This window comes from Pteropus alecto, unplaced genomic scaffold, assembly GCF_000325575.1.
Source record: "Pteropus alecto unplaced genomic scaffold, ASM32557v1 scaffold79, whole genome shotgun sequence".
Lineage (NCBI taxonomy): Eukaryota > Metazoa > Chordata > Mammalia > Chiroptera > Pteropodidae > Pteropus > Pteropus alecto.
In genome coordinates, this window is record NW_006494612.1 from 5077620 (window position 1) to 5103488 (window position 25869).

Sequence of the window (25869 nt, forward strand, 5' to 3'; positions counted from 1 at the left end):
GGCAAGGAGCAGAATGGCCCTCCCCATCAGCAGAAGAGGCCTCCCTCCCTCCAAGGACTCCCCCATTTCTCTTCCTGACCGATGTTCACTGGTCTTAATGCTTTTGATTTTGGATTTTTCTCAGGGATGACAAGAACAAAAGCTGCCTTCATCCTGCCCCAACACACAACAGAAACAGAAGAACTGAAACCTCAGCTGAGGCTCCTGCTTTCCCATTACAATATCCAATATGACGTGGAGGAGCTAAGGGATGCGGCCAAGGAAATAGAACTTTTTTCCCTGGTACTTGATGGACTCTTTCTTAATACAAATATAGATGTTCGTGAAAGAAAACACTAGTATTTGCCACAAAGTTGTATTTTTATACTGCCACAATTGTTTCTAGAGTGATAAAATATAATAGTAATAGAGGAGATTTAGATTAGCAGTTGAACTTCCTCTCTGTAAGAGTAATGGCACCTTCGAATATCCAATCCAGAGGGCTTGTAGGTTTAATTTTCTGCAGAATTTAAAGAAAAAGGTAGGTGATAGTCCATAGTAGAGGATGTAAACATAGCCAAGATTTGGCAAATTTCCGTGGTGGAGTTACCTAGTGTCTAAAGCCCTTCAATTCTCAGAATGCATAGCAACAATTCCCCTGTTGGCAAATGCTTTATATTCAATAGAGTATATATTGTGTAGTGATTTTTAAAGTCTCACAGTCTGCTCTGATATAACAGTGTTGCACTTTCTTAAAACAAAACAAAACAAAAAATACAAAAAACCCTCATCATCAGGAGCTATGTTAAAATCTGTTTCAAAGAGAAAAATAGGATTATATAGAAAGAGCTTCAAATATATAATAATAAAGTTTTCGGCCAGAGTTTCAACAATAAAGATATCTTTTTTCGAGCTCTAGGTGTATAATATCTGAAAGCATATATATCTGCTAGATAAAAATAATAAGTTGATTGATTCAAACAGGCAAAAATCAAATCTGAATGTTTTTGAATGTTCTTCATGTAAGAAGCCACTGTCTCCTCTATTGCCATTTGCCTTGACCTCGAAGTGGCACTTCCATTTGTATTTGTTCCAGCATTATTTTACTGGGATTATTTCTGTTAGTATGTAACACAGACTCTTTAACCAGTGGTATCATATGTCTTCTGGTTCTTCTGAAGGTGATGATATTTAGCTTTTGCCTTTCTTTTCACAACTTCTTCATCAACACAATCTTCAGCATTCTCATTCTCACCAAGTATTATGATAGACAAAAACCAGAATTGTAAAAAGAGGTTGTGTATAAAGGGTAAAAATAAATAAAAATAAATTCTAGCACAGTAGGCTATCATCAGTGATAACAGGAGAACATGAGGCTGCTGAGTATTCCCACAAAGCAGCCTTGTTCTCAAAGAATAGCTCGTCTCCTTCATAGACTGACAGTTTCCACTTTTGATTTCCTTATAACAGTGTTGGGTACAATACTAACTGTGCTCCTGAGATAATCACATCACAACAATTTCTTTGTGTACAGAGTTCCTGTACTGGAGTACTGTTTATTCTGTCCAATGCCCTAGAGCAGGATTGGCAAACCTTGCAGCCACCACCTGCATTTTTAAAATAAAGTTTCATTGGAATACAGCCATGCCTATTCATTTATGTGTTGTCTATGGCTGCTTTCACACTACAAAACAGAGATGAGTAGTTGCAATAGTCTTGCAATGGCTAAACTATTTACTATCTGGCCCATTAAGAAAAAGTTTGCCACCCCCAGCCCTAGTCTAGCACTGTCTCATTGAACTTCCTGCACTGATGGATATGATCTGTATCTGCTCTGTCCAATATGTTAACCACTAGTCACATGTGGCTATTGAGTACTTGAATTATAGGTAGTGCAACTGAGGAACTAAATTTTAATTTGTATTTAATTTTAATGAATTTACACTTAAATGTTAAACAGCCACACATGGCTAGGAGCAACAGTATTGGACAGTACAGCCTGAGAGATACCAGCATTAACTGGAAGAATCTTGAGCTTCGTGACTCATTGAACTTGCTCTCTTATTCCAGAAACCTTTGTCAAGGCCTTAATATGTGTCAGTACTGTGGTACGTTCTGTGTGTGTGTGTGTGTGTGTGTGTGAGAGAGAGAGAGTGCGTGTTGTATATCACAAGTTTTTTATCCATTTATCCACCGATGGACACTTAGGTTGTTTCCCTATGCTGGCGATTGTAAATAATGATGCATGAACATGGGGTGTATATATTTATTTTGAATTTGTGGAGAGAGAGAGAGAGAGAGAATGTACATAATGTAGTATTTCAACTGTTTCTAAGTGTACAGCTCAGTGGCATCAAGCACATTCACATTTTTGTACAACCATCACCATGTGGTAGGCTCTTGAGAGTCATAGTCCATGCCCTCAAGAAGCTTATCATGTAGTGAGAAAATCAGGACGTGGTGTGGCCATGATGCAATAAGGCACTACCACAGGCTCAGTAGGCCTGGGCCCACCCTGGAGAAGGGAAGAAGAAGTATTCTGCATTTTGACAGTCAGAAGTTATGTCACAGAAAGCGCTGGTAGCCTCAGTCTGAAAGTGAGTTGTGAAGGGATTGGCTGAGGTACCTTAAGAATTTTAACAGGTCATAGTATCTGGGCCCTTTTCTCTAGCATCATCCTGGTCAGGCTTCTGGGAGCAGGTTTATATAACCTTAGATTTTTCTAGTTTACCAGGTGACCAGGAAAAGTGCATGTATTTCCAAAGGTGAACAATTTACTTCCCATTTAGGGCATGGCTCAAAATACATATAAATATAACACATGATTTCCAATCTTTGGAACAAGTTACAGACACAGTTACAGTAATGAGTTGACTGAAAACGTGTGCCTCACAAGTACATCTATTTAAGGTCGTGTTGCTGTCACAGAGTCATGTTTTATGAATTAGTTTGACGCCAAGACTGTTTCCAATGTGATCAGTAGCTGTTTTTGAAATGACCTACAATCTGAGACTTTTCTCCTGGTCTCTGCTTTTCTCTTCTTAATCCTGTTTAGGTTTCCCAAAAATTCCAAAGCATCTTCATGGAGCAACAGAGAATGCAAACATTTCCAGACTATGATACTGGGAAAGCTAAAGTAGAGAATTTTGGCTTGGCAGGACCTGGTGTGGCCTTGAAAAAGAGAGCCAACTGGATTCCCTTTATAAAGGTGAGAAGACCTGTGCCTACGGCGACTCTCAGTGATGTCAGCAGTGTCACAAAGTATCCTCCAAGCAGCCAGGCAACCTGGCAGCACCAAGTCTGTCAGGTCCCTGTTGTCCCCTCTCTTCATTCCCTCGTCTTACTGTCCCCTAAGACAAAGGGTAAGTGTCTTATCCGCAGGAGAGGCAGCTCAGAGAACATGGCCTCGTGTGTCATCTGCGGAAGACCTCCACCCTCTTGTATCCTCTCTATTGGGTCAGAACTCCTTCCTGTTGTTAGTGATCTTGGCTGCTTGCCAAAAACAAAGAATAACTGCTCGAAGGTAAAACTGAGTTGTGTAAATCCAACTTTTTGGTCAAAAACTATTTATTGGACACATACTGTGTGTCAGGCGTGGCCCTTGGTGCCAGAGGTGCACAATTCACAAACAATAAACACGTAAGCAGATTAAATGAGATTATTTTAGTAGTGGTAAGTGTATTTGCTTCTCATTATCTGGGGGTAGTTATATTCTACAAAGTTACCATGAATATTGAATTAACAAATACCAAATGATTGCTCACAAGAAAAATACAGGGTGAGGTTTGTCAACTAATCAATACATAACCTTGTTTTATGTGGGTTTCTGTTTAAAGACACTATTTAATATGTGCTGTTGATTCATTAACATTGAACTTGTGGCCAACGGCACTATAACTCACTCTTGAAGGAAGCTTATCAAAACATGTCTTTCTTCTATAAAACACATCACAGCCTTCCTGTACTTAGGAGTGTGAGGCAGCACTTCAGCACTATGCTTGGGGGCCTTTTAAACTGTGAAATCACCAACAAAAAGCAGGAAAGTATAAAAATGGGGCACTAAGTAAGCCACGAAAAGGACCCTTGTTTATGGTATAAGAACTGAAATAAGAAGGCAGAGTGTCACCTGGTTTGACCTCAGCGGGGAATGTGGAGTTGGGCGACTCAAATTTTTCACCATTCTGTGCATGTCCATGAATGACCAGGAAAGCTCTGCTGGTAGGGATTTTGAGGTTACAAATAAATTGTAGTGAGTAGGCAAGTTTGCAAATACAAAATCCATGAGTGCTGAGGTTCAACTGTTTTATGAAGGAAAGAAAAGTCTTACAGACGAAAGAAAGGAGAGAAATCATTACTCCTAATTCTGGGGCTTAAGCAAATAGGTGGTGGTGTAGGGGAAGCCAGACTTTCTGTTTTAGACTGTTACACTTGTATTCTAAGTGTCGAGGAGATAGTTGGATATAACAGGCTGGCGCTTAGCACTAGATATAAATTTAGAGAGTTATCAGTATACTGATGTATTTATTTAGCCATGGAACTAAGTTTTGAAATATAGCTTGTTAATGTGAAAAGTGAAGTTTTACACGTGGAGTCACAAGTCTGTGGGCAAACTTCTCTTGTTCCACCATAAATCAAATGCAGGGCACAACATTGATGGATGTAGGGTCCTTCCTGCTTATGGGCCATGCTGTGTCATCCCAGATGAAGATACTGCACCAACAGGACCTGATGCTGCCATCTCCCTCCACAGATCTTTGAACCCCCACAGACCCTTTTCAACACTTCACATGCTCTAGCTAACTTTCTAGTGCGGAGGCCGGATGCCATTTTCGAAAGTCCTTGGATCTCTTTGCTTGCAACTTTTACTGAGAACCATTCTGATATGTTGTAACTTTGTGTGTGCATGTTTGTCCTCTAGATTAAGCCAAAATGTGATCCTTGGCAAAAGAAGCTTTTGACTAAACTAAAAGAACGAAGAAGAATAGATGTATTAATGCAACTCCAAGCAAAGTTTCTGAAGGTAAGAAAGTAACCATATTGCCGTGCAGATAAAATTCTTGCTAACATCGCCCTCAGAAAGTTGAATTTCCTTTCTCTTCTAAAAAATGTTAGCCATGAATTCACTTTGAAGGGTTTATTTGGAACTTTCTAATCTAATTGCCAAACTTTTATAATCCTGTTAGCTTTCAGTAGAGAGTAACAATTGTCAAGAGTTGGATTTCAGTCCAGTTTTAGCACTGTTTCTTTGCGATATTGGCCTCGTCACTTAACTTCCCTGAGTTTTAGTTTCTTCATCTGTGAAACAAAAATGTTAGACTAAATTATCTTATTTTTATTGTGGTAAAACACACATAGCATAAAATTTGTCATCTCAACCATTTTTAAGTGTATATAGTTCAGTAGTGTTCAGTATATTCACGTTGTTATAAAACAGACCTCAGAACTTTTTCATCTTAAAAAACTGAAACTCTACACCTATTAAATATCAATTCCTGATTTCCTCCTGCCTATATCCGCTAGCAACCATCATTCTGCTTTCTGTTTCTAAATTTAATTGCCCTTAGATATCTCATGTAAGTGGAATTACATAGTAAGATAAGGGTCCAGCTTCATTGTTTGACATGTGGATATCCAGTTTTCCCAGAACCATTTGTTGAAGAGACTGTCTCTTCTGCAGTGAGTGGTCTTGACATCCTTGTTTATGATTATTTTACCATATACTCAAGGGTTTATTTCTAGGCTCTCTATTCTATTCCACTGGTCTATATGTCTAATTTATGGTAGTACCATACCATTTTGACTATTGTAGCTTTGTAATATGTTTTGAAATCAGGAAGTGTGAGTTATCCAACTTTTTCTTCTTTTCAAAATTATTTTGGCTATTTGGGGTCCTTTGAGATTCCATATGAATTTTAGAATAAATTTCTCTACTTCTGCAAAAAATGCCATTAGGATTTTGATAGGGATCAGACTAAATTATCTTTGAGGTTCCTTGTGATATGAAAATAATTGAAATATAGTAATAAGTAGAAGTTAAGCTCCGGGACTATTATTCAACTCTTCACCTCTAGAAAGGAGAAGAAGCCTTTATTCAGCACCTGCTATATGTCAGACATTCTCACAGCCATCCCGAGAGACATCATTAGTAGCATTGTTAGATTGACCTGTCCTGTTCTGCGTGGAAAAGTCAGGATTCCAGCAAGGAGACAAGTCCGAGTCTGTGTCCTTACTAAGCCCGTGCTTTCTTCACATTACCCAGCTCCTTCTACTCCATCTCCTGGGACAGAGTTTGTACCCAAAATTGATGGGTGGTTTGTTTTTTTTTTTGCCACAACACCTGTGGAGGCCCCACCTGCTGTTGTGTTTGGGGGGCTGTCGAAGAATTTTAAATGAACGGTTGCATCTATTTGAATACTTAACAGTGTTGAACGGATGAACATACCTAAGGGGATCATAATTTAAATTTTATTTTTTAATTGATTAAGGTCTCATCTGAGACTTCTTTCTTATTCACATGTACATGACTAAATTCAAAGGCAATAACCTTTCTCCCAACCATTCCTTCTCTTCTCTGTTCTACTGAAGATTTGCAACCCTGAGCGAGTAATGCAAGTGCTCCAAGACCATGCTGCAAAGACAGTCACGCCGGCTCCATCTCATGCAACTTTCGTGGCTTCCCAGAGTTTGCATCAGTGCAACTATGTCCAAATCTGGGAAAATATTTATAGCAACATCAACCTCTACCAGGTACCACAGGAAGAAAGAACCAATATGCCTTTCTATTCAACTCACCACCTTAGAAATTTACTTTGGTAGTTTTTTAGAGACCTTTTCCCCCAAAAGCTCTATTACCTAACCACATTTGTTTTCAGTATAAAAAAAGATTAATTGCTAATTTGAAAGAGGGATGTAAAGAGGTATACTATAAGATGTTGTTGCTGCCAGGACATACGATCAACCAATAAATACCAGTGCAAAGCTATACATCATAGTGCTAAACACCAAATAAGCCGGACAGTTGTTAAATATTGTGAGTGTTTACATAGAAAATGGTCCCCATGGGGTTAGTTCTATTGATAAAAAAAAAACCTCTTGAACAAGGAAGAAATTGAGCTGGGCTTGAAGGAAGCGTAGGGCTTAGAGCGGTGGTGGTGGAGAGGAAAGTAGGGAGCACATTCTAAAAGGGAAGCATGAACAACAGTGCAGAGGATAGACTGCTCATGGAGTGTCAAGTCCAGTTTGGTTGAATGGAAGACTCATGTGGAAATGTAGTAAAGAGAAGTTTTCTTAAGGCAGAGGAGGCAGCAGGTTGTGAATGCCCATAAATTCCAGACTAAGGAATTTGTGCCTTATCCTGTAAGACAGTGATATATACAAAGCTGTATTTTTTAGGAAGATAATGTGGCAGCAGGGTATTAGTTGGATTGAAAGAGGGAGAAATTGGAAGCAGGGAAGCAAGTTAGGTAGCTGCTACCTAGGCTAGACATGAAATTTGGCAATGAAAAGAAGTTTCTACACAAAGCTAGTGGATATTTGTCTTTACGATGGTACCATAACGTTTTGGAAGTTATAATCTGCTATTACAGAGAAGCATTTTGTTTCATTTGCTTATTTAAGATGGACAGACTCAATGTGTTTGTTTATAGTCTGAGAGGAAGGAGCAGTGGAGAAGAAGAGATGAACGATACAAAAGAGTAAATTTGAGAAACAGGTGACCCTGGGGAAAGGGGAGGAGATGGGGTGAAAAAATAGGTTGAAGAATAATTTGAAAAGGGGATAATGGTATCACTTCCCTTGAAGTGAAACAGACACACAGAATTTTCAGGTGCAAAACGATAAGATGCAAGAGCTTGTAGATGGCCTGGCCGTCTCAGAGAGAGAGAGAAGAGGAGGAGGAAGTCTGCATTAGTGAGGCAGAAGGTGAGCCTGGCATGTGAAGAGATATCACTGTGGGGAAGGCCCCCCAAAAGACAAGAATATAAGGATGGCCATGAAGTAAGAGGGCATGGATGTGCAGCAAGCCCATTCTATGTAATAATTCTATTACTTTTGATGCAGAACAGGGCAAATTTCCCAGAGCGGGGGGGAGACCAAGCCTTGCACTGAGAGAAAAAAGAAGGTCCTTTGGCAAAGAGTGTGGAAAGAACTCAACACACACGCTAAAGTCAGAGTCAAAGGAAAGTTTATTAGAAAGGGGATAACACTCCACAGGGTATGGTCTCTTCTCAGAGGCAGAGAGTGAGAGGGACTAAGCAAGACGAGGACAGTGAGAGAGACAGACTAAAGAGTACCAAGAGAAAGACAGTGAGAGGAACAGGGAGAGGGACCCCCGAGTGCTCTGGGGAATTCAGTTTATATATCATTCTTTAGTTCCTGTGAGTTATAGTTTAAAAGACTTCGTTAACCCATTTCCTTTGATATGGGCATACAGTGAGGAAGGGGAAGAAGAGTATTTAGCATGAAAAGGTAAGAATATGCAGAGTGAAAGGCCTGCTGGCAGCTCTCAGCCTTTAATCCATAGGTTCCCCATGATTTTAGCCATAGGGATTTTAGCCATATTTTGTGTAGGGCAGCTACTTAAAGACTCTTGTTTTTCCTGTTTCCCCTTCACGGGTGTGGGGAATGGGTTGTTAGCAATCCCAGCAGAAATCATCCTTTGTTCTGAAGGTGTCCTCCTGGCCTGGCTGCAGGGCTGATCAGCATATTGCAGTCTCTGAATGTGGCTTGATTAACATGTTTAATTCTCTTGCCTCCTCCTTACATGACTTTCATCCTTAAAGATAATTGTAGAATAACTAAAACTTATACATAAAGTTGAAGGTGTGGGGAAGTTTAGTAGAATGCTAGAGAGATAAGCACTGGAATGATCCATCGTCCCAGGCTATACATGAGGAAAGAGAAACCTGAAAAGGGTTTAATGAGTTACAGATTGACTGGAAGCAAACACACATGCACAGATACGCATGCGCGCACACACACTACACACACCACAACTTCTATAACTTTTCAATCTGTTTAGATGAGAATCTAGAGAATCTAATGAAAAAAGAGTTGGCCACATATATCAGGAACAGATGCAACATATCATAGTATAGGTCTCCCTGGCCCCTGAATCTCCCAACACAGCATGCAACTACCAGTGACAGTCTCTCCTTAGCTAGCATTCTGCCAGAGTTGAGAAAATAGCCAGATTTTTCCTTTCCCATTGCCATTTTACACTAACGTATATGTCGCCATTCAGGAAGACCTTATAATAACAAGGAAACATTTAAAAACATCTGGCTCTGGTGCTTCTTGACCCAGACTTAGGGAAAAGAAGGTTGGGAGTAGGGGATAAGGGAGGGCAGCAAAGGCAGAGTCAGCCCAGGTGTCTCTGAGCGAGACCTCTCTTCCTAGGATCCTGGACAGTCTATCTCTTGATGCTGATATAATCTCCCTTTACCTGTGCAGCTCTGGTATTAACATCTGAGGGCCATCACCACAAATCTGTTTTCTTCCTTGGCTGAGAGAATAGGAGAAATTAAACTTTTGGGAGCTAGATGGGGGTGAAAGGTGGTGAATATGAGTGAGGGAGAGGTAGGAGGCAAAGGAAGATGGAATCAGAGATGAAGAGTTCCATGTTTAAAATCATGGAGAAATGATGAGGCCCAGAGTATAGCAGGGCCAGCAGGAGATAGACTGGTAGCAATGCCCAGGGGTACTTAGGGGACAAAGGAGGTTACCTCTGTGGGACCACTGTGGCAGTGAAAAGCAGAAGATGCATAGTGAGAACAGGAGATGATAGCTCAGGTAAGTATTGAGAGGAAGAAAGCACTAAGAGCAAAAGTGTGAGAAGCCCAGCCGCACAGTAGAGAACAAACTCTTCTTGTTCCATTACTGCTTCCCTCCATCTACCCAGGAGGTGGAAAGTCAGGGTACTGATAAAATGCAGCCTATGCTTTCACCAAAGTCTGTTTTGATTACAGTTGTCCAAACGTTAAAAAGGAAAAAGAAAAAAGAAAAAGAAAGAAGGAAAGAAAAAGGAAGAAAACCACTTCCTCTGGGTATTTACTGACTTGTAAATGTTGTTCTTGGAATTGACCAAAGAGAGAAAAATGTGAGCACTGTACTTTCAAGTTGATTCATGGTAAATAGACCCTAAGAGACTTAGAATACCTGTAGATTCTAGAGGTGGAGCATGAGGTTAGACAAATACACACACACACACACACACACACACACACACACACACACACACACACACACACACACAAAATACCCTGTATATCAGGGTCATGCAAGTATTCCAGTTTCCCATTCATTCAGTGCTTATTACATAATTCTTTCTTTGTGTCAGGTATTGTACTGGGCTCAGGAAGTGAAACAAATAGTAAATAAGTGAACAAAGAAGTAAATCTCATCTCTAACTTGTGGGTGCTATGAAGAAAACCACAAGAGTGGAAGACAATGGGGTAGAGAAGAGCACCCATTGATAGAGAAATTGGGCAAGATCTTTCAAAGTCAGGAGCATCTGGACTGAAATTTGATGAATGAGGAGTTAGCCATGCAAAAGGGCTAGAGAAGAGCTTTCCAAGCAGGGAACAGAAAATAGCACAGGGTAAAAGAAAGGAAATTAGGATGCAATAACCAATAATTTTCCACTTTCCTTCATATTTTCCTGTGGGTGTTATTTTGTGATCTCCTCAAGTATTTCTTCTGCTTTGGTCAAGAGTCACTTTATTCAGTATCAGAGCACCAGTGGTAGCATGTGGCCATTCTGAATGTTGAATACAAATCAGATGATATTAGGATTAAGTAAAAGATGGCAGCTGGGAGGAGTCAAAGGAATGTGGGTATGATTTTTAAAGCTCTTTCACTATTTTGCAAGCACATAGCAGTCAAGTATGAATTTTAGCATCTGTATACTAGTGAGCATCCTGATTCTGAAGTTGGCAAGTGACAAACAATACTCCATGAAAAATAGCTTTCTTCAGGGTCTTCTGCATGAAGGAAAAGCAAATCTCATGAGACCGTTCATTTTGGCAGTCCTATGTCCTATTTGAAAGAATAAAAGCACTAATGATAGTGCAACTTCTGAACAGTTTCTGAATAATCCTCAGTGAATACTGTTCACAACTAACCTTTCTTTAGGGAGTTTATTTTTGAAATAAATGATTTATTTCAGAATAGTTTTAGATTTACAGAAAAGTGGCAACGATAATACGAAGAGTTCCCAGGTATCCCTTACCTAGTTTATATTACTAACATATTTATTACTAAGTATGGTACAACTGTCACACCTAAGAAACCAACATCAGTACATTACTGTTAACTAATCTAAAATTTATTTGAAATTCACTGTTTTTTCCATTAATATCCTCTATGTGCTCTAGGGTCCTCTCCGGGGTACCACATTGCTTTTAATCACCATGTTTCCCCAATTTCCTCAGGTTCTGAGCCAGTTTCTCAGTCTTTCCTTGTTTATCATGACCTTGACAGCTTTAGGTGTACTGGCCAGGCAGCCTGCAGAACATTCCCTAATTTGAGTTTGTCTGATGTTTTCCTCAGGATTATACTGGGGTTATAGGTTTGGAAGAAAAATACCCCAGAGGTGAAGTGCACTTCTTGTCACATCATATTAGGGGCAAATGCTACCAACATGAACTATCACAGGGGATGTTAATTTTGATCACGTGGTTGCCAGGCTTCTCCACTGCAAAGTTAGCAATTTTCTCTAGAAGTGTTAAAAAATTAATTTTAAAATACAGAAGTAATAAGCAAATGTCAAATAAACATCTCCTTGTAAAAAAAAAATGGAAACATCACTGAAAAGTTAATGTTTAACTTTAACTAATGGGAACTCTGATGTTGGTCCTCATTCTGCTTCATGAGAGGCAAACACTGTTGTTATTCCTTCAAGACTTTTCAATGCATTTATATCATACATATGTCCCCATAAAATACATTTATATAGTATGATTTTGTGTTTTAGTTTTCTATATAAACAATCTGTCATATCCTATGGATATCTTTTTGCAACTTGCTTTTTTTCACCCAGCAATACGTCTTAGAAATCTGTCTCTGCTGCTCTCTTTAATGGCTGTATTATGTTTTATTCTATACTTCGGCTCACACAGCCAGACCCCAGTGGATATTTGTTGCCATTCTCCTGATATGAGAAACCATAACTACCGAACTTTCTTGTGCATGCCTTCTTGTACATATGTGTGTTTGTTTAGAGCAGATATTTAGAAGTGGATTTTCTGTATCATAGAATGTGCACATTCAAAAATTTTCACAGATCCAATCAAAGTAGTATACCATTTCCTCTCCCCCCTACGACCAACAACTTATGAGAAAACCTGTTTTCCCATATCCATTTTAACATTGAATATGTTTGTCTAAACACTGATAGTGTATGTAATGTTGCTATAACAGTTCGAATTGGTCATTACTTGCCATTAACATCAAAGGCCGGCCATTCTTCTTTCTACAGTTCTAATTCCAGATTCACTTAAAGATCTGGGTTTGGATGATAAAGAAGAAATACTGTATTTTTGTATAATTGTTGAATGATGATAATTTGTAATTAGAGATAATTCTGGTCGAAAGGAACTGCATTTTTAAAATGTTTTTTTTTTTAAAAAAACTTTAAAATAATTTAACTGTAGTTCTAACCAGAAGAAGCCCTGCGTGGGTCCTTCCAAACCTGTAATTCAAGTTTCTTGTGTCCAATGTCATTCCCCAAGAAACACCTATTTATTAAAATGTCTATGAACAAATATTAAATACTGCTATTGACCATTGTATTTCTACAGATATGGTTTAAATTGGTCACTTTTATTTAACTTTATGGAGCAGTGAAGTGGCAAAAAATAACTACATCCTTTGGCTCTTCTTTTGCTTTTCCTTACTGGCCACACGAAGGAGAGAAGACAGGAAGAGCTATTTTCACCCATCTGTGTTATACTCCCCTCTGTTTCCAGTGAGAAGGCCATGTAATGAGTACCTGGTGTGCTCTTGCAAAAGTGATGCTGTATGTAGTAGCTCCAATGTGCAAGAAGTTCAGGGAAACATAAAACACCTTTCCTGGTCTCTCTCATCAAATTTAATAGAATGTGTTTAAAAACAATCATTTTCTGATGACATAGTGCCATGTATTTATCACAGAAAAATTGGGAAATATAGAAAAGTTTAAGAAAGAAAATTAAAACCACCCAGATTTTTACCACTTAAATATAATAACAGTATTGCTAACATTCCATATATATCCTTCCAGTCTTTTTATTCTGTGGATAGACACAGTAAGCCATAGAGACTTTCAGGGGTGGGAAATAAATAATAGACTTACTTTTCCTCTAGTTATTTTCCCCACCCTACCTCCCACTCCAGTGCCTTTGCCAATTTCCCAGAAGAAAATGAGATTTAAAATTGGTGGAAATCTCAGAACTGTCAAAATACATAAACTAGGCCATGCTGGCAAAGACCCAGCCACAAGGCAGAATAAATGTCAAAGGATTTACCCTTTCAGGAAAGGATGACCACAGATGGTGCTGACATCCTGGTTTCTAGTCAGCCCTGTTGCTTATCTGCAGTGTAGTCCGTTTCTTAGGGCAGTGCCTAAGCAGTTTCCTTCTGTGGGCTGTGGTTGGTTCTCTTTTCCTGGAGGGTGCTGGGCTCGCTCTCTCCCTTTACTCACCCTAACTTGCTGGCCCCTCTTCCTTGCTTCCTGGTGATCTACTGATTCAGCTGTATTTTTGTGGTTTGTTTGGTCATTCCTTCTAGTGTCTTTCACTGTAACTTGGCGTCCTTTTCTGTTCCTTCCTATGTAATTCTGAGTAATTTTAGAAACAGCTGAAAAAGTCACAGTGCCATCAGAGAAAGGCTGTGGCTCTGAGCTGGCCCCCTGAATTGTAATGCAAGAGACCCGTCGGCCTGGGAGGCAAAAGGCTTCCTTAGAGCCCCTCTCACCCAAAATCTGGGCCAAATAGAAACTGTCAAAATTTAACTCTCTTCATGGAGTATACGCTTTCTCACAGATTTAAAAAAAAATAACAGAGATTCTTTTTATTTTGGGATAATGATCTTGTATTTCTGTATTAAGAAACTGAAGCGCACTACGTCACCTCCTAGAGTCTTTTTTGCATTCCCAGGGTTGGGGGACGTTTACACAGACATACACTGATGGACACACTTACCCAGGACAGACAGGAGCTAACCCTACCCATGGGCAGAATGGGAAGCCACTAAATGATGCCCGATGCTCTCTCTCACCTGTTCTTCCTAATGTCCTTATCCAAAATTTTCTTCCCCGCTGCCTATCATAAAGACTAGTAGTCTATCTTTGGAGTCTTGAGGACTGTCTTAGTTAAGGTTAGGTTTGGCTGTTGGTCATAGTTAAATACAAAATAACAGAGAATTAAAGGAGATGGACAGTTCTCTCTGTCTTCCTGGAGTCCTCAGAGACCCACGCCCCTTCTGTCCTGGAGCAACACATGTACGGCTCTGGGCTGAGAAGCAGCTTCATTTGTCACATTCATGTTCCAAGCAGCAAAATGGAAAATGAGGGTAAGGAAGCTGCCACTTCAGGGAAATTCTCAGAAGCCACCACATGGTATTTCACTTTCATTTCATCAGTCAGAACTTAGACACATAGCTACACCTAGCTATGCAAGAGAGGCCTGGAAATATCATCTTTATCTGGGTGGTGTTGTGCCAAGATAAATATTCAATTATTGTGGGAAAAGAGGAAAATGAAGAACAACCAGTAGTTTCTGTGATTGTTGGGACTCTAAGAACCAGCTGTTAGAATATTGGTAACCCAAAGAGGAAGGTTCCCTTCTCAGCCATTGCCACTCAGCGTTCTTATGGGGACTGGCACCACTATGAAAGAGCACATCTTATGGGAATGGGGGCATGCCCAGGGACAGGCGGAGAGAACAGCTAAGAAAGGAGCTGCCCAGAGGGTCAGGGGCAGGACCGTACATCACTATCGATTTCTTCCCAGTTTTCTCTAGGACCCTGGGTACATGACCTCATCCTTCTCAACATCAGGAAAGGTGACCGTGGAAATAAGCAAAAAACCATGAATTCTGGTAGATCCTACAGGGCTGACTGACTAATGCAGTCCATGGCCAGGAGAGAGCTAGAGTGTACTGAGCACCTATGAAGTGCCGTTCACTAAGCTTTATATACATCCTATCATTTATTTCTCACAGCAACTTATCTTACAAATGTGAAAACAGGATAGAGACTTTAAGTGCTTAAGTCGTATAGCTAAAAAGAAGAAAAAAGTTTAATCCACTGATCTCTCTCAGCCTGGAACAAGACCAGATTAGAGATTCAAAATTCCATACAAATGTGTGTATCAATTCTTTATAATCATGAAAGTTTATATGGATCATGGGAAAGGGAGGTGCTGCTAGGGACCAGCTGATATTTAAAAGCTGTGAACAGCCTCATAAACAAAGACTAAGTAATAGTAAAAAAGTGACCCCTAATTTGTTTTAGAAATAGATTTTTATGTCAAGTTGAAATGGATTGAGATACTCTTCTACTTGTTCATCTAAATGTGACTTGGATCATGAGATTTAATTTTGTGATGACTCAATTGTGATTTTGTTAATAACGCTACAAATGTTTACGTAATTCAACTAATGCTGCTTTTTTGATAGAATGAAAATATGAAGGATGATGACCTTTCCATGGAACAAAGTGAAAGTGACCTAGCACAAATAAGTCTCAGCCAACGTGCCGAGGAGCCCATCAAGCAGAAAAAAGAGACAGGGTAAAATTAAATGATTTTATTGGTGACTCACGGAAATGGGTTAAACAGTGGGGAAAACTGAGTGACTGATTAATATGGAGGTTACATGTTAACTCAAAAGTATTCGAAGCTGAAATAAAAACAAGACTTTGGTAAAGCACATTAGACAACTAAATTAATGTTTCGCTTTAGGACTGTGTTTTTATGAGAGTAATTACTAAGAGAGATTTCTTTTCATATTTACATAGAGAGAGCAATTATTTTATCTTCAGTGTATTTTTAAAGAGTAGCCACTATGAAACTCCCTTAAATTAAATAAAATGATTTCTATTTGGTGCATATTAATTTTCCAAACCACTTTGAAATGGAAAGCATTTATTCTATTTTTTTCTGCCTGCTAAAGGTACAGCTATGCAATGGCCCTACAGCTGCTGGGTTTGAATGATGGCACTGGGCCCAGTGACAGGGATCCTGTCCTTATAAGAGGGACCTACTTGTCCTTTCTGTATCTGCGCCACCTGCGAATCAGGGAGTTGCAGGTACGTGGATGGTTCAGCACGCTGGTTTCAGGCAACTGAACTGGTTGGTTGCCCAGACGGGGACTTTCCTACTATTTTAATAGCAACGTAACTTTACACTTTGTTCTTTTTTCTGATTTTTTTCATGAAATCAAGCCTTTCTGGGGGTGGCGTGTATCTTTCTCAGCAGTAAAGTTGACCTGTCAACCTCCAGGGCTCCATTAAGTTTTACTCCAGGGCGGGACTAGCAAAAGGCAGGGTCCTGACCCTGTTTTATCTTTATTTCAGCGCATCTGCTTAGGAATTCTGAACTACTTTAGATCCATTGAACGAACGCTGACGATCAACACTTCAGGGCTTACCTCAGTTGCAGGGAGCCTGGTCCCTACCATAGAAGATAGTTCTGGGGTAAATATAGCAAAAGGAGGCTTGGGCACCTTGCAAGGCGTAGGAGCTCACCACTACATCCATGGGACACCTGCTGAGCACAAGGTGAGGTATTCTGCTACAGTTTCCTCTTCCTCGATTATCCTGTCTCCCAAGTCACCTTCTTCCAAGCACCTGGAATCGGTTAACATGATGGAATAACAGGTGGGAGTTTCTTAGAGAAGTGGCTTAAAAAAAAATTGTGGTGAAAAGGGAAGTGGCTTTTTAACCACAACAAAATGCAGTATCCACTTGAGAGCAGGATGCAGGCAGAGCACTGTAAAGCCTCCTTGGAGGCCACAGTAAGGAAGGCCTTTCAGTTGCTGGTTTGTTGACATTCTAGTGAACAGAGCCTGAGGGGCCCTTTCTGTTATCCCCACGTGGCAATCACATGTCCTTCCAGAGAAGCGCTTTTAAGACCCTCCTTGACATTGCTAAGGGTACCTTTTTGCTTCTTTTCTGCTTCCTAAGTCCTAAATGGGGAAAAAAAAAAAAAAACAGATTAAAAAACTAAGGTGCTTTTAATACTTCTTGAGTGTTTTGTTATATAGTCTACAAAGTTCATATTAAATCCCTTTCTTTGGGAGTAAAATTGAAAATGCCTACGTTTTCTTGGAATATCGTAGACACTCTTGAGATATTTTCATCTCAATCTCAAGAAAGTTTATGCCTGAAGGTAGAATTTAATATGAATTTTTTCTTCTTAAAAGATACCAGTTTGACAAACATGAAAAATTAAATCTATTTAACTACTAAACAAGCATGCATAATCCCTGATTGAGGCTTGTAGTCTGTAATAAGAGTGTCGAATCTTACTATCCACTGTCATTAATATAGAGTCTGGAGTAGCTCTGTCCAATAGAAATATAACATAAGCCACATGTAGAATTTAAAATTTTCTAGTAGTCTCATTTTAAAAAATGTAAAGAAACATGAGAAATTAATTAATAAATAAAATTAATTTTAGTAATATAATCTATTTAACCCACTGTGTCCAAAATATTATCATTTTAACATGTAATCAACATAAAGAAATTATTGATGAGATAATATACATTTTTTTGTGCTAAGTCTTCAAAATCTGTTACGTACCTTATATGTACAGCACATCTCAACTCAGACAAGCCACATTTCAAGTACTCAATAGCCATATGTGGTTAGAGGCTATTGCGTTGAACGGTTCAGCTCTAGATATTGAAAAACATTTTATTTTTCCTATCCAGTCACCTAGAGTCCAACCTTCACTCAGTAGCCAGGAGACTTCTCTTTTTGGTCTCCTTCTCTAACGAGTACCTCCCTCCTATCCCCTCACCATACACAGGCTTCCTCTTTACTCCCTTGATTCTAACTTGTAGTTAGTCAAGTACAGTTAATATGCTCCTCAGTGGAGCTAGAGAGGAGGGTTAAGACACTTTAGAAACAAATATACCTGTAAAACAAACACATCTTTCTCTTGCTAATATTGAGCCCACCTCATATCACAGCGGTGGTGTGTTCTTTGCTAATAGATTAAAAAAGATCTTTTTTCCCCATGAGCCCTCTCCCAGTTTGTTTGTCAGAGATGGGGATAGAGGTAAGAAATGAAGGAGAAGAGGGAAGACAAATCCTATCCTGCCTCGATGGTTGTAGGAGGAGCTTCCTATGGGTAATGCAATATTTCTTTTGTATACTCTCATAAATGATAGAAATAACAGCACCCTTAGAAGCTGCCAGTAGCTACTACTTTAGCATGAAAAACTCAAGGAAGTGGCCTTCTTTCAGGGTCTTTAATAGGACCATGTCATTTAGGGGCACTCCATGTGTGTGGCCTTGTCAGCTTTTAAACTAAAATGTCCAGACCTAACTATGTGATCCTCTCTGTGTAAGGGATGGAAGGCACAGATGCTAATTCGTTGGGTTGATCTCACTAGGCCCAGGGCCGAGGCTACTGGGAGCAAAATTGTTGGGCTTAGCAACCCTGGGAGCTGACATCAGAGAAAGCCCTAGATGGAGACCCCTTCCCTGGGCCAGGAGTGTTTGATTCCATGAGGATAGTCTTGGGCTAGTACTAACAAGTGTTCACTAGATGACAATACCAAGAAAGAAAAGTACCTATGACCAAACCATCATGAACATTTCGCCACTTTATGAGTCTAATTTAGGCACGTGGCAGCTCTTCCTAGTTGTTTGACTTTGAGCGTGTCTCTTCAGGCACAGAGACCTGACATCCCATGGCATGTTCAGGATTTGCCTGGACTCGACATACTAGGAGCAGCGGCTGTTGTGAGAAAGTGGTAAGAGATGAGACTTCAGAAAAGAGCTGGCTAGGCTCTCCTTAATACAGGGACTAAATCCAAAGCTGGTGGAGAACAGAGAATTTTAAATGGCTCTCCTCATTGCTGTGTAAATTCTCATCTTTGCCCAAATATAATCACATTTATTCCCTTGCTTGTCATCCTTCTGTGCAAAGCTGTGTGCTTCTCCCCATGACTTGTCTACCTCCATTACAGCACTCAGTTTATAGCCATGCTAGATTGTTGGCTTACCTACTCCCACAAGCTGTGAGCATGTCATTTGTCCATTCATTCATTCATTCATTCGACAGATGTTCTGACCAATAAATATACTAGGCACAGGGGATATAGCAGTAAACAATTATAGGACTGTTTAGTGGAAATAGACTTATTAAATAAATAAGTAACACATATATAATGTCAAATGGCTTGGCACTGAAGCTTCCCCAGATTTTCTAGCCCCTTACAGCTCTGGGTAGGGCCTAGTAATGAGCTATGGCCAGTGGACTATGAGCAGAAGTAACATGTGTTACTTTTAGTCCAAAGCATTTAAGAACTGGTTTATGACCCTCCAGCTCTCTTCCCCTGCTGTGGCCAGTGGAAGGCTTGTATCAAGCCACAAAATAGAAACATCCTGGGTCCCTAGGTCACTGCTGGAAGATAGCTGCCTAGAAAGCAACTAGTCTACAGTGAGCTATGCATGACTAAGAAATTAATTTTAACAGTAGGCCACTGAGTTTTGGGGTTGTTTTTCACAGAATAACCTAGCCTTTGTGGACTAGTAAAGATGGTGATAGGTGCTACAGAAAAAAATTTGGGAAGAAAGGGGGCTAGACAGTGGTGGAAGTTAATGATGGGATGTTGCAGCTGTTAAGTAGTGTGATCAGGGAAGGCCTATTTTAGTAAAGTACTATTTGAGTAAGACTAGAAGGAAATTAGGAAGCAAACCATGTGACTGTCTGAGAGAATAGCACCAGGTAGTGGGGAGGGCCAATGCAAAGGCCTTGAAGTAGAACTGTGTCTAGCGCTGTTGCAGAAACAACAAGGAGTTCAGAGCAGCTAGAGTGAATGAGGGGAAAATTGGCAGGAAATGGGGTTAGAGAGATTGGAGGGGTGGAAAATCGGTTATGCAGGGCCTTGTGGAAATTGTGAGGACTTTGACTTTAACTTTGAGTGAGAAGGGGAGTTCTTGGTAAGTTTTGAGCAGAAGAGTGATGTGATTTGACTTACATTTTAACACTCATGCATTGTATTGGGAATAGACTGAAGGTAGTCTACGGCTGATGCAACTAGTTCGGAGGAAAATCTTGAGATGCTTACTAGATAGTCAGTGGCAAAAGGAAGTACAGTAAGTCCTCATTTAACGTCATCAATAGGTTCTGCAACTTTAAGCAAAACAAAGTATAATAAAACCAATTTACCACAGGCTAATTGATATAGACAAGAGTTAAGTTCCTATGGCATCTCATCAACGTCATAACGAAACAACGTTGAACGAAACTACATCATTTGAGGACCTGCTATAGAGAGTCAGATATATATCTTTCATGTACTAGGTATTTAATAAATGTTTTTTGGACAAAAGAAAGGCTCTGTCCATAACCAAATGATCATGAAATCACAAAAAGAATGTACATAGAAGTGCTCTGCCAAGTATATCATGTTGTTCAAATGAAGAACAGTTAGTTACAATAGTAATATTATATTCTGCAGGTGAAGCAGAGAATAGAAGATTTTAAAAACTTTATTTTTAAAATATTTGAAAGATTGTAGCCAATAGACTGAGTCATTAATTTAACAAATTTTGATGAAATTCTTAGACAAGACTATTGTTATCTGAAATTAATGCAATGATTTAGAAAGAGGTTAAGCTTGTCAGAGAAATATTGTCTACATTGCCAAAACCTAAAATTCATATTAATAAGTGATGACAGAAACCAATAGGGTGAAAAAAAATGAATGATGGGCCACTAATTTCCCTATAGTTAATGTACCCAAATAGTTATTTGGGCGTCAGTTATATTACAGATTTAAAAATGTATGAATCATCCCAAAGATCAGATTACTTCTTACCCAAACAGGTAATTATTGTTTTCCCCTTCCTGCCACTCCTTTAAGCATAATATTGAAGAATCGATTATCCAGACCACAAAAACATTAGAGGGAAAGTTTTTCATATGGCTGTGGAAGAAATTAAAATTAAAAATAAATATTATAATGACTGAGTCAAAACCCAATATAAAGTAATTTGGCCATGTGGTCTTCAAAGCTCATCTCCATTGGACAAAAGCATATATTTCAAAGACAGGAACTGAAAGAGGAAAGGAGAAGGAATATGTGTGTCTATATAAAGGGCTTGAACAAAGAGGTGGGGGTGAGGATAGTGGGAAAAAAGACCATTTAAATAGATTATGGCATTACAGTCAGCATCTTGACACTACTATTGATTTCCATCAGCTTCAGAACAAAATATAGTAGCCATTTCCTTAAAGTCTTATAAAATTTCCCAGTATAAGAACTTGGGAAAAGTCTTTTCTGGTAAAGTCGATAAAACATGCCATATTAAGCTGTCCCTTTTCTCATTTTGCATAACAATTGATAGGAGCTAAATGCCAACAGAAGCCAACATACTAGTCTATAAGTCTAAGCAAGCTGTTTAGTTTTCATATGTGACATGTCATTTCTCAGCATATTTTCTGTTTTTTACCAGTGCCTATCATTTTATAAGAAACAATACTTTCATTTTGGAACTCCTAGCCAAAGGAAGCTCCTAATTAAAAAAAAAAAAAAAAAAAAAAAAAAAGTGTTATACCTAAAGAATAGCAAAAAGCAAAGTAAACCAAAAACAACAACTTGCTTAACTATGAAATATTTTTTCAGTGGAATATTATGAACAATAGCTATTATTCAGAAATGCTCATGCTTATCAGAAAACTTCTAAGTTTCCATTTGAATAATTAAGAACCTATAATTGAATGGGTAATGCGTTAAAGAAGAGTCTCTTCAGGAAAATAAAGTATGTCATCATCTGGTGTACTTATAACAGTGCATTAAACCTAATTATATTAGCATGGAACTGAAAAGACCCAGAGAGTGCCCCTCATCCATCTTTCTGATACTGATGATTAACCATCCAAGCAGTTGATAGTCTGCCCCGTTTGTGAAGGTTCCTGTAGTTATGCAATAGCCAATGCAACATACACAAACCAGTTGACAGGTCTATTGAGAAATAGGATATAACCATTTAAATTTTATAGATCAATAGATTCTATCCAACAACTGATTACTTAACTTAGCAAAAATGTTATATTATAAAAAGGAATAGATGGGGGATAAAATATTGGGAGACGCTGGTTCCATAATTTAAAATATTAGAAGCAACCCAAGAGTCCATTGAGGGATGGACAATTATCACACACAGACACAGTAGAATATTATTCAAACTTAAGAAGAAAGGAAAATAGATAAACCTTGAGGACATAATGCTAAGTGACATAAATCAGTCACAAAAGGACAAATACTGTATGCTTCCACTTATATGTGGAATATAGAGTAGTCAAATTCATTGAGACAGTAAGTAGAATGGTGGTAACAGGAGTTGGGGGAAGTGGAAATGGGGAGTTACTGCTTAATGGGTAACAGAGCTTCACTTTTGCAAGATGAAAAGAGTTCTGGAGATGGAAGGTGGTGATGGTTGCATAATGATGTAAATATATTTAATGCCACTAAACTGTACACCTAGAAGTGGCTCAGGTGGTAAATATTATGTATATTTTACCATTTAAAAATATATATAATATAAAAACCTAGGCCAATATTTCTAACCTTTTTTTTTTCATTATTTCTCCTCCTACAAGAATTCTTTTTAGACATTTTTTCCCCTGATGGTCCTTCTCCAAAGAAATGTTAATATAAGAGATAAGTCATATATCTGTATAATATGTGTGTCTGTGCTTTATACATTAAAAAAGTAAGATTTTTTTGCCCCCCCCAAATATTACTTTTCGCCCTCATTGAGAATGCATGTATTTGACTGTACTTACACAAATGAGAATCTATGAGGGAAAACCCAGTATTTCTGACTGGTATATATTAAAAGTACAGGTAGGGATCATAAAATAATAGATTAAAAGAAATCTATATGCATAAAATATCAAAAACCATTTATTCATCTATTCTTTCATTTAAATATTTTCTAAGCACCTATTAGGTGTTAGGACCTGTGTAAAACACTGAAGATGCAATGATGAGCAAAAATAGACATGTTCCTTATCCTCAAAGTGTTATAGTTCAGTGGGTGAGACAAATATTAGTCGATAATCACACAAATAAATGTAAAACAGCAACCTCAGTAAGTACCTGAAAAGAGAGATAACTTGGTGTTGCAGGGAGGACAGGGGGAGTTGCCTGTGAAAGCGATGAAGTTGGAAGATATAGAGGTTTTAACTAGGCAAATGGGGTCGGACATCTTTCCATGGAGAGAGAATAGTCTGTGCAAAGGACCTGTGGCCCAAGGGAGCATAGACCCATAAGAAACCAAAAGAAGACATGAGTGTCTGTGACCCAGTGATCCAGATGGAAAGCGATACAAAATGAAACTAGCCTAAAGTTTCTCAACTTTGTTACTATTGACATTTTGAGTTTAATAATTCTTTGTTATAGGAGGCTGTCCTGTGCATTCTAGGATATTTAGCAGCATTCCTGGTCTCTACTCCCTAAATGCCAGCAGCATCTCTCCCCAAGTGTGACAAACAAAAATATCTCCAGACATGGCCAATTATCCTCTGGGGAACAAAATCACCTTTGGTTGAGAACCACGGGAGGTAGGCAGAGGCCAGACTGTGTAGGCCCTGTGAAGGAGTTTTGCTTTATTTTGTGAGCAATGGGATGTCTGTTAGGGATACTAAAGGGGAGGAGGCAGGACAATCAAAACTGCATTTCTGCAAAGATCCTCAGCTGGCAGTGAATAAAATGCAGGAAAAGGGAGGGAAAGCCAGAGGGAATGTGGATAGAACAAATAAGAGGCTAAACCAGTTTAGAAACTCCTAGACAAGTCCTAGTGAAAGATAATAATGGCTTGGGCCAGGTTGATGTGTGGTATGACTAAGAGAAGTGGACGGATTTGAGAGAGAGAAAATAAAATCAACAGAACTTCGCACTGAATTGGACATGTAGGGTGAGGCAGAAAGAGACATCAGGAATGATTCATGCTAGAGGAAGTGGACGAGTAATGGAACGGCTTACTAAAATGAGGAAGCTGGAGATGGCCTAGGTTTGTGGGAGAAGGCCACACAATTTGATCATGTTAAATTTGAGAGGCCTTTAAGATGCCTAGAACAGACATCAAATAGGCAATTAGATGTGTGGGTCTAGGGCTCTAGGAAGTCTGGATTGGAGATGTAAATTGAGGAGCAAATGGCCTAAAGAAATTTATCTCAGTTGTGAAAATACTATCTCCTAAGGAAGGAATATAGGAGGAAAAGATGAGGTCCTAGGATTGGGGCTTTAGCATGGCTACCATTTAATGACCTGACAGAGAAAAATATACCCTGAGCATCGGAGAAGGAATGGTGGGAAAGCTGGCCAGAGCAAGAAAAATGTGGAGGCCTGGAAGGCCAGGGGAAAGAGAGAGTCAGGAAGCGAGGAGTGCTAAACTGTGTCAGATGTTCCTGAGAGAGTGTGTAAGATGATTAAAGAAAGTTTGCCGGATGCGGAGACAAGGTCACTGTCAGTCATGGTAAGAGTGGTTTGGGTGCCTTAATGAGGACAAGCACCAGATGGAAATGGGTGAAGAGTAGGAGGTGAGGGAATGGAGACAGTGAGTACAGATAACATCTCAGGAGGTTGGACTATGAGGAGGAAAGACATAAGGTGGAACTCGGGGAAGGGCATGAGGATATTTTAAAATGAGAGGGATGTTTCAGTGTCACTTGGTAAATATCTAGTTGAGAGGACTTGGATATCCAGGAAGGGGAAGGGATGCTTCAGAGGTGGAAGGAGTAGGATCCAAAGCACAGGGAGGGAACGGCCTTAGAGAAGGAGAGCAGAATTGTGCCCTACTGTGCAGGAGGAAGCAGGAGAGGAGGGGAATGAATGCAGTGAGTTCGTGTGTGTGAGTGGAGAAGTGGATGTGGCTTCTGCTGAGACCGAGGAAGGCTGGGCAAGGAGGTGGGGAGTGAATTCGGAGGCTTGAGAAGAGTAGAGAAGTTTGAAGTTATGAGAGTTATTATCAGAATAATGATTTTCAGAAAGCAACAGGTTCTCAGTCATCTAAGAAAAATAAAATTATGATTGGAATACCCAGATTACTTATAGGATTAGTTTCCTAGGGCTGCCATAACAATGCAGTACAAAGTGGGTGGCTCACAACAACTGGGAGAGAAATTTATTCTTTTATAGTTCTGGAGGCTACAAGTCCAAACTGAAGGTATCAGCAGGGCCGTGCTCTCTCTCTCTGAAGTCTCCATGGGAATATCCTTCCTTGCCTCTTCTAGTTTCTGGTGGTCGCCAGCAATCTTTGGTATTCCTTGACATTCTGTGGCTTATAGATGCATCGCCACAATCTCTGCCTCTGTCTTCATGTGGCCTTCTCCCCTATGTACCTGTCTCCAAATTTTCCTCCTTTTATAAGAACACCAGTCATTGGATTAGGATGCGTCCTAATCCAGTATGATCTCATCTTAACTTGTGTACATCTGAAAAGACTACTTCCAAATAAAGTCACACTCACAGGTTTCAGGTGGACATGCATTTTGGAAGGACACTATTCAACTCGGTATGTTACTAAAACATGAGATTATGTTAATTCATTTTAGAAGTATTTAGAAGGGTAAAACAAAAATATCTTTAGCAGCTAACGTTTATAGATCTCAAATGCATCATATACACAGTGCCACATACTCCCTACAGCAACTATTGTGGTGTCTTC

At 39.3% G+C, this 25869-nt stretch overlaps 1 protein-coding gene across 1 annotated transcript in view; it reads left to right on the forward strand.

Moving 5' to 3' along the window:
* Nucleotides 1-25869, forward strand: part of LOC112474292 — a 67743-nt gene that overhangs the window by 10806 nt on the left and 31068 nt on the right. The window contains exons 7-13 of the mRNA XM_025042386.1: nucleotides 125-282; nucleotides 3035-3187; nucleotides 4898-4999; nucleotides 6565-6726; nucleotides 15633-15745; nucleotides 16128-16263; nucleotides 16531-16734. Coding sequence (XP_024898154.1) covers nucleotides 125-282; nucleotides 3035-3187; nucleotides 4898-4999; nucleotides 6565-6726; nucleotides 15633-15745; nucleotides 16128-16263; nucleotides 16531-16734 — 1028 coding nt within the window. The remainder of the gene's footprint in view (nucleotides 1-124; nucleotides 283-3034; nucleotides 3188-4897; nucleotides 5000-6564; nucleotides 6727-15632; nucleotides 15746-16127; nucleotides 16264-16530; nucleotides 16735-25869) is intronic.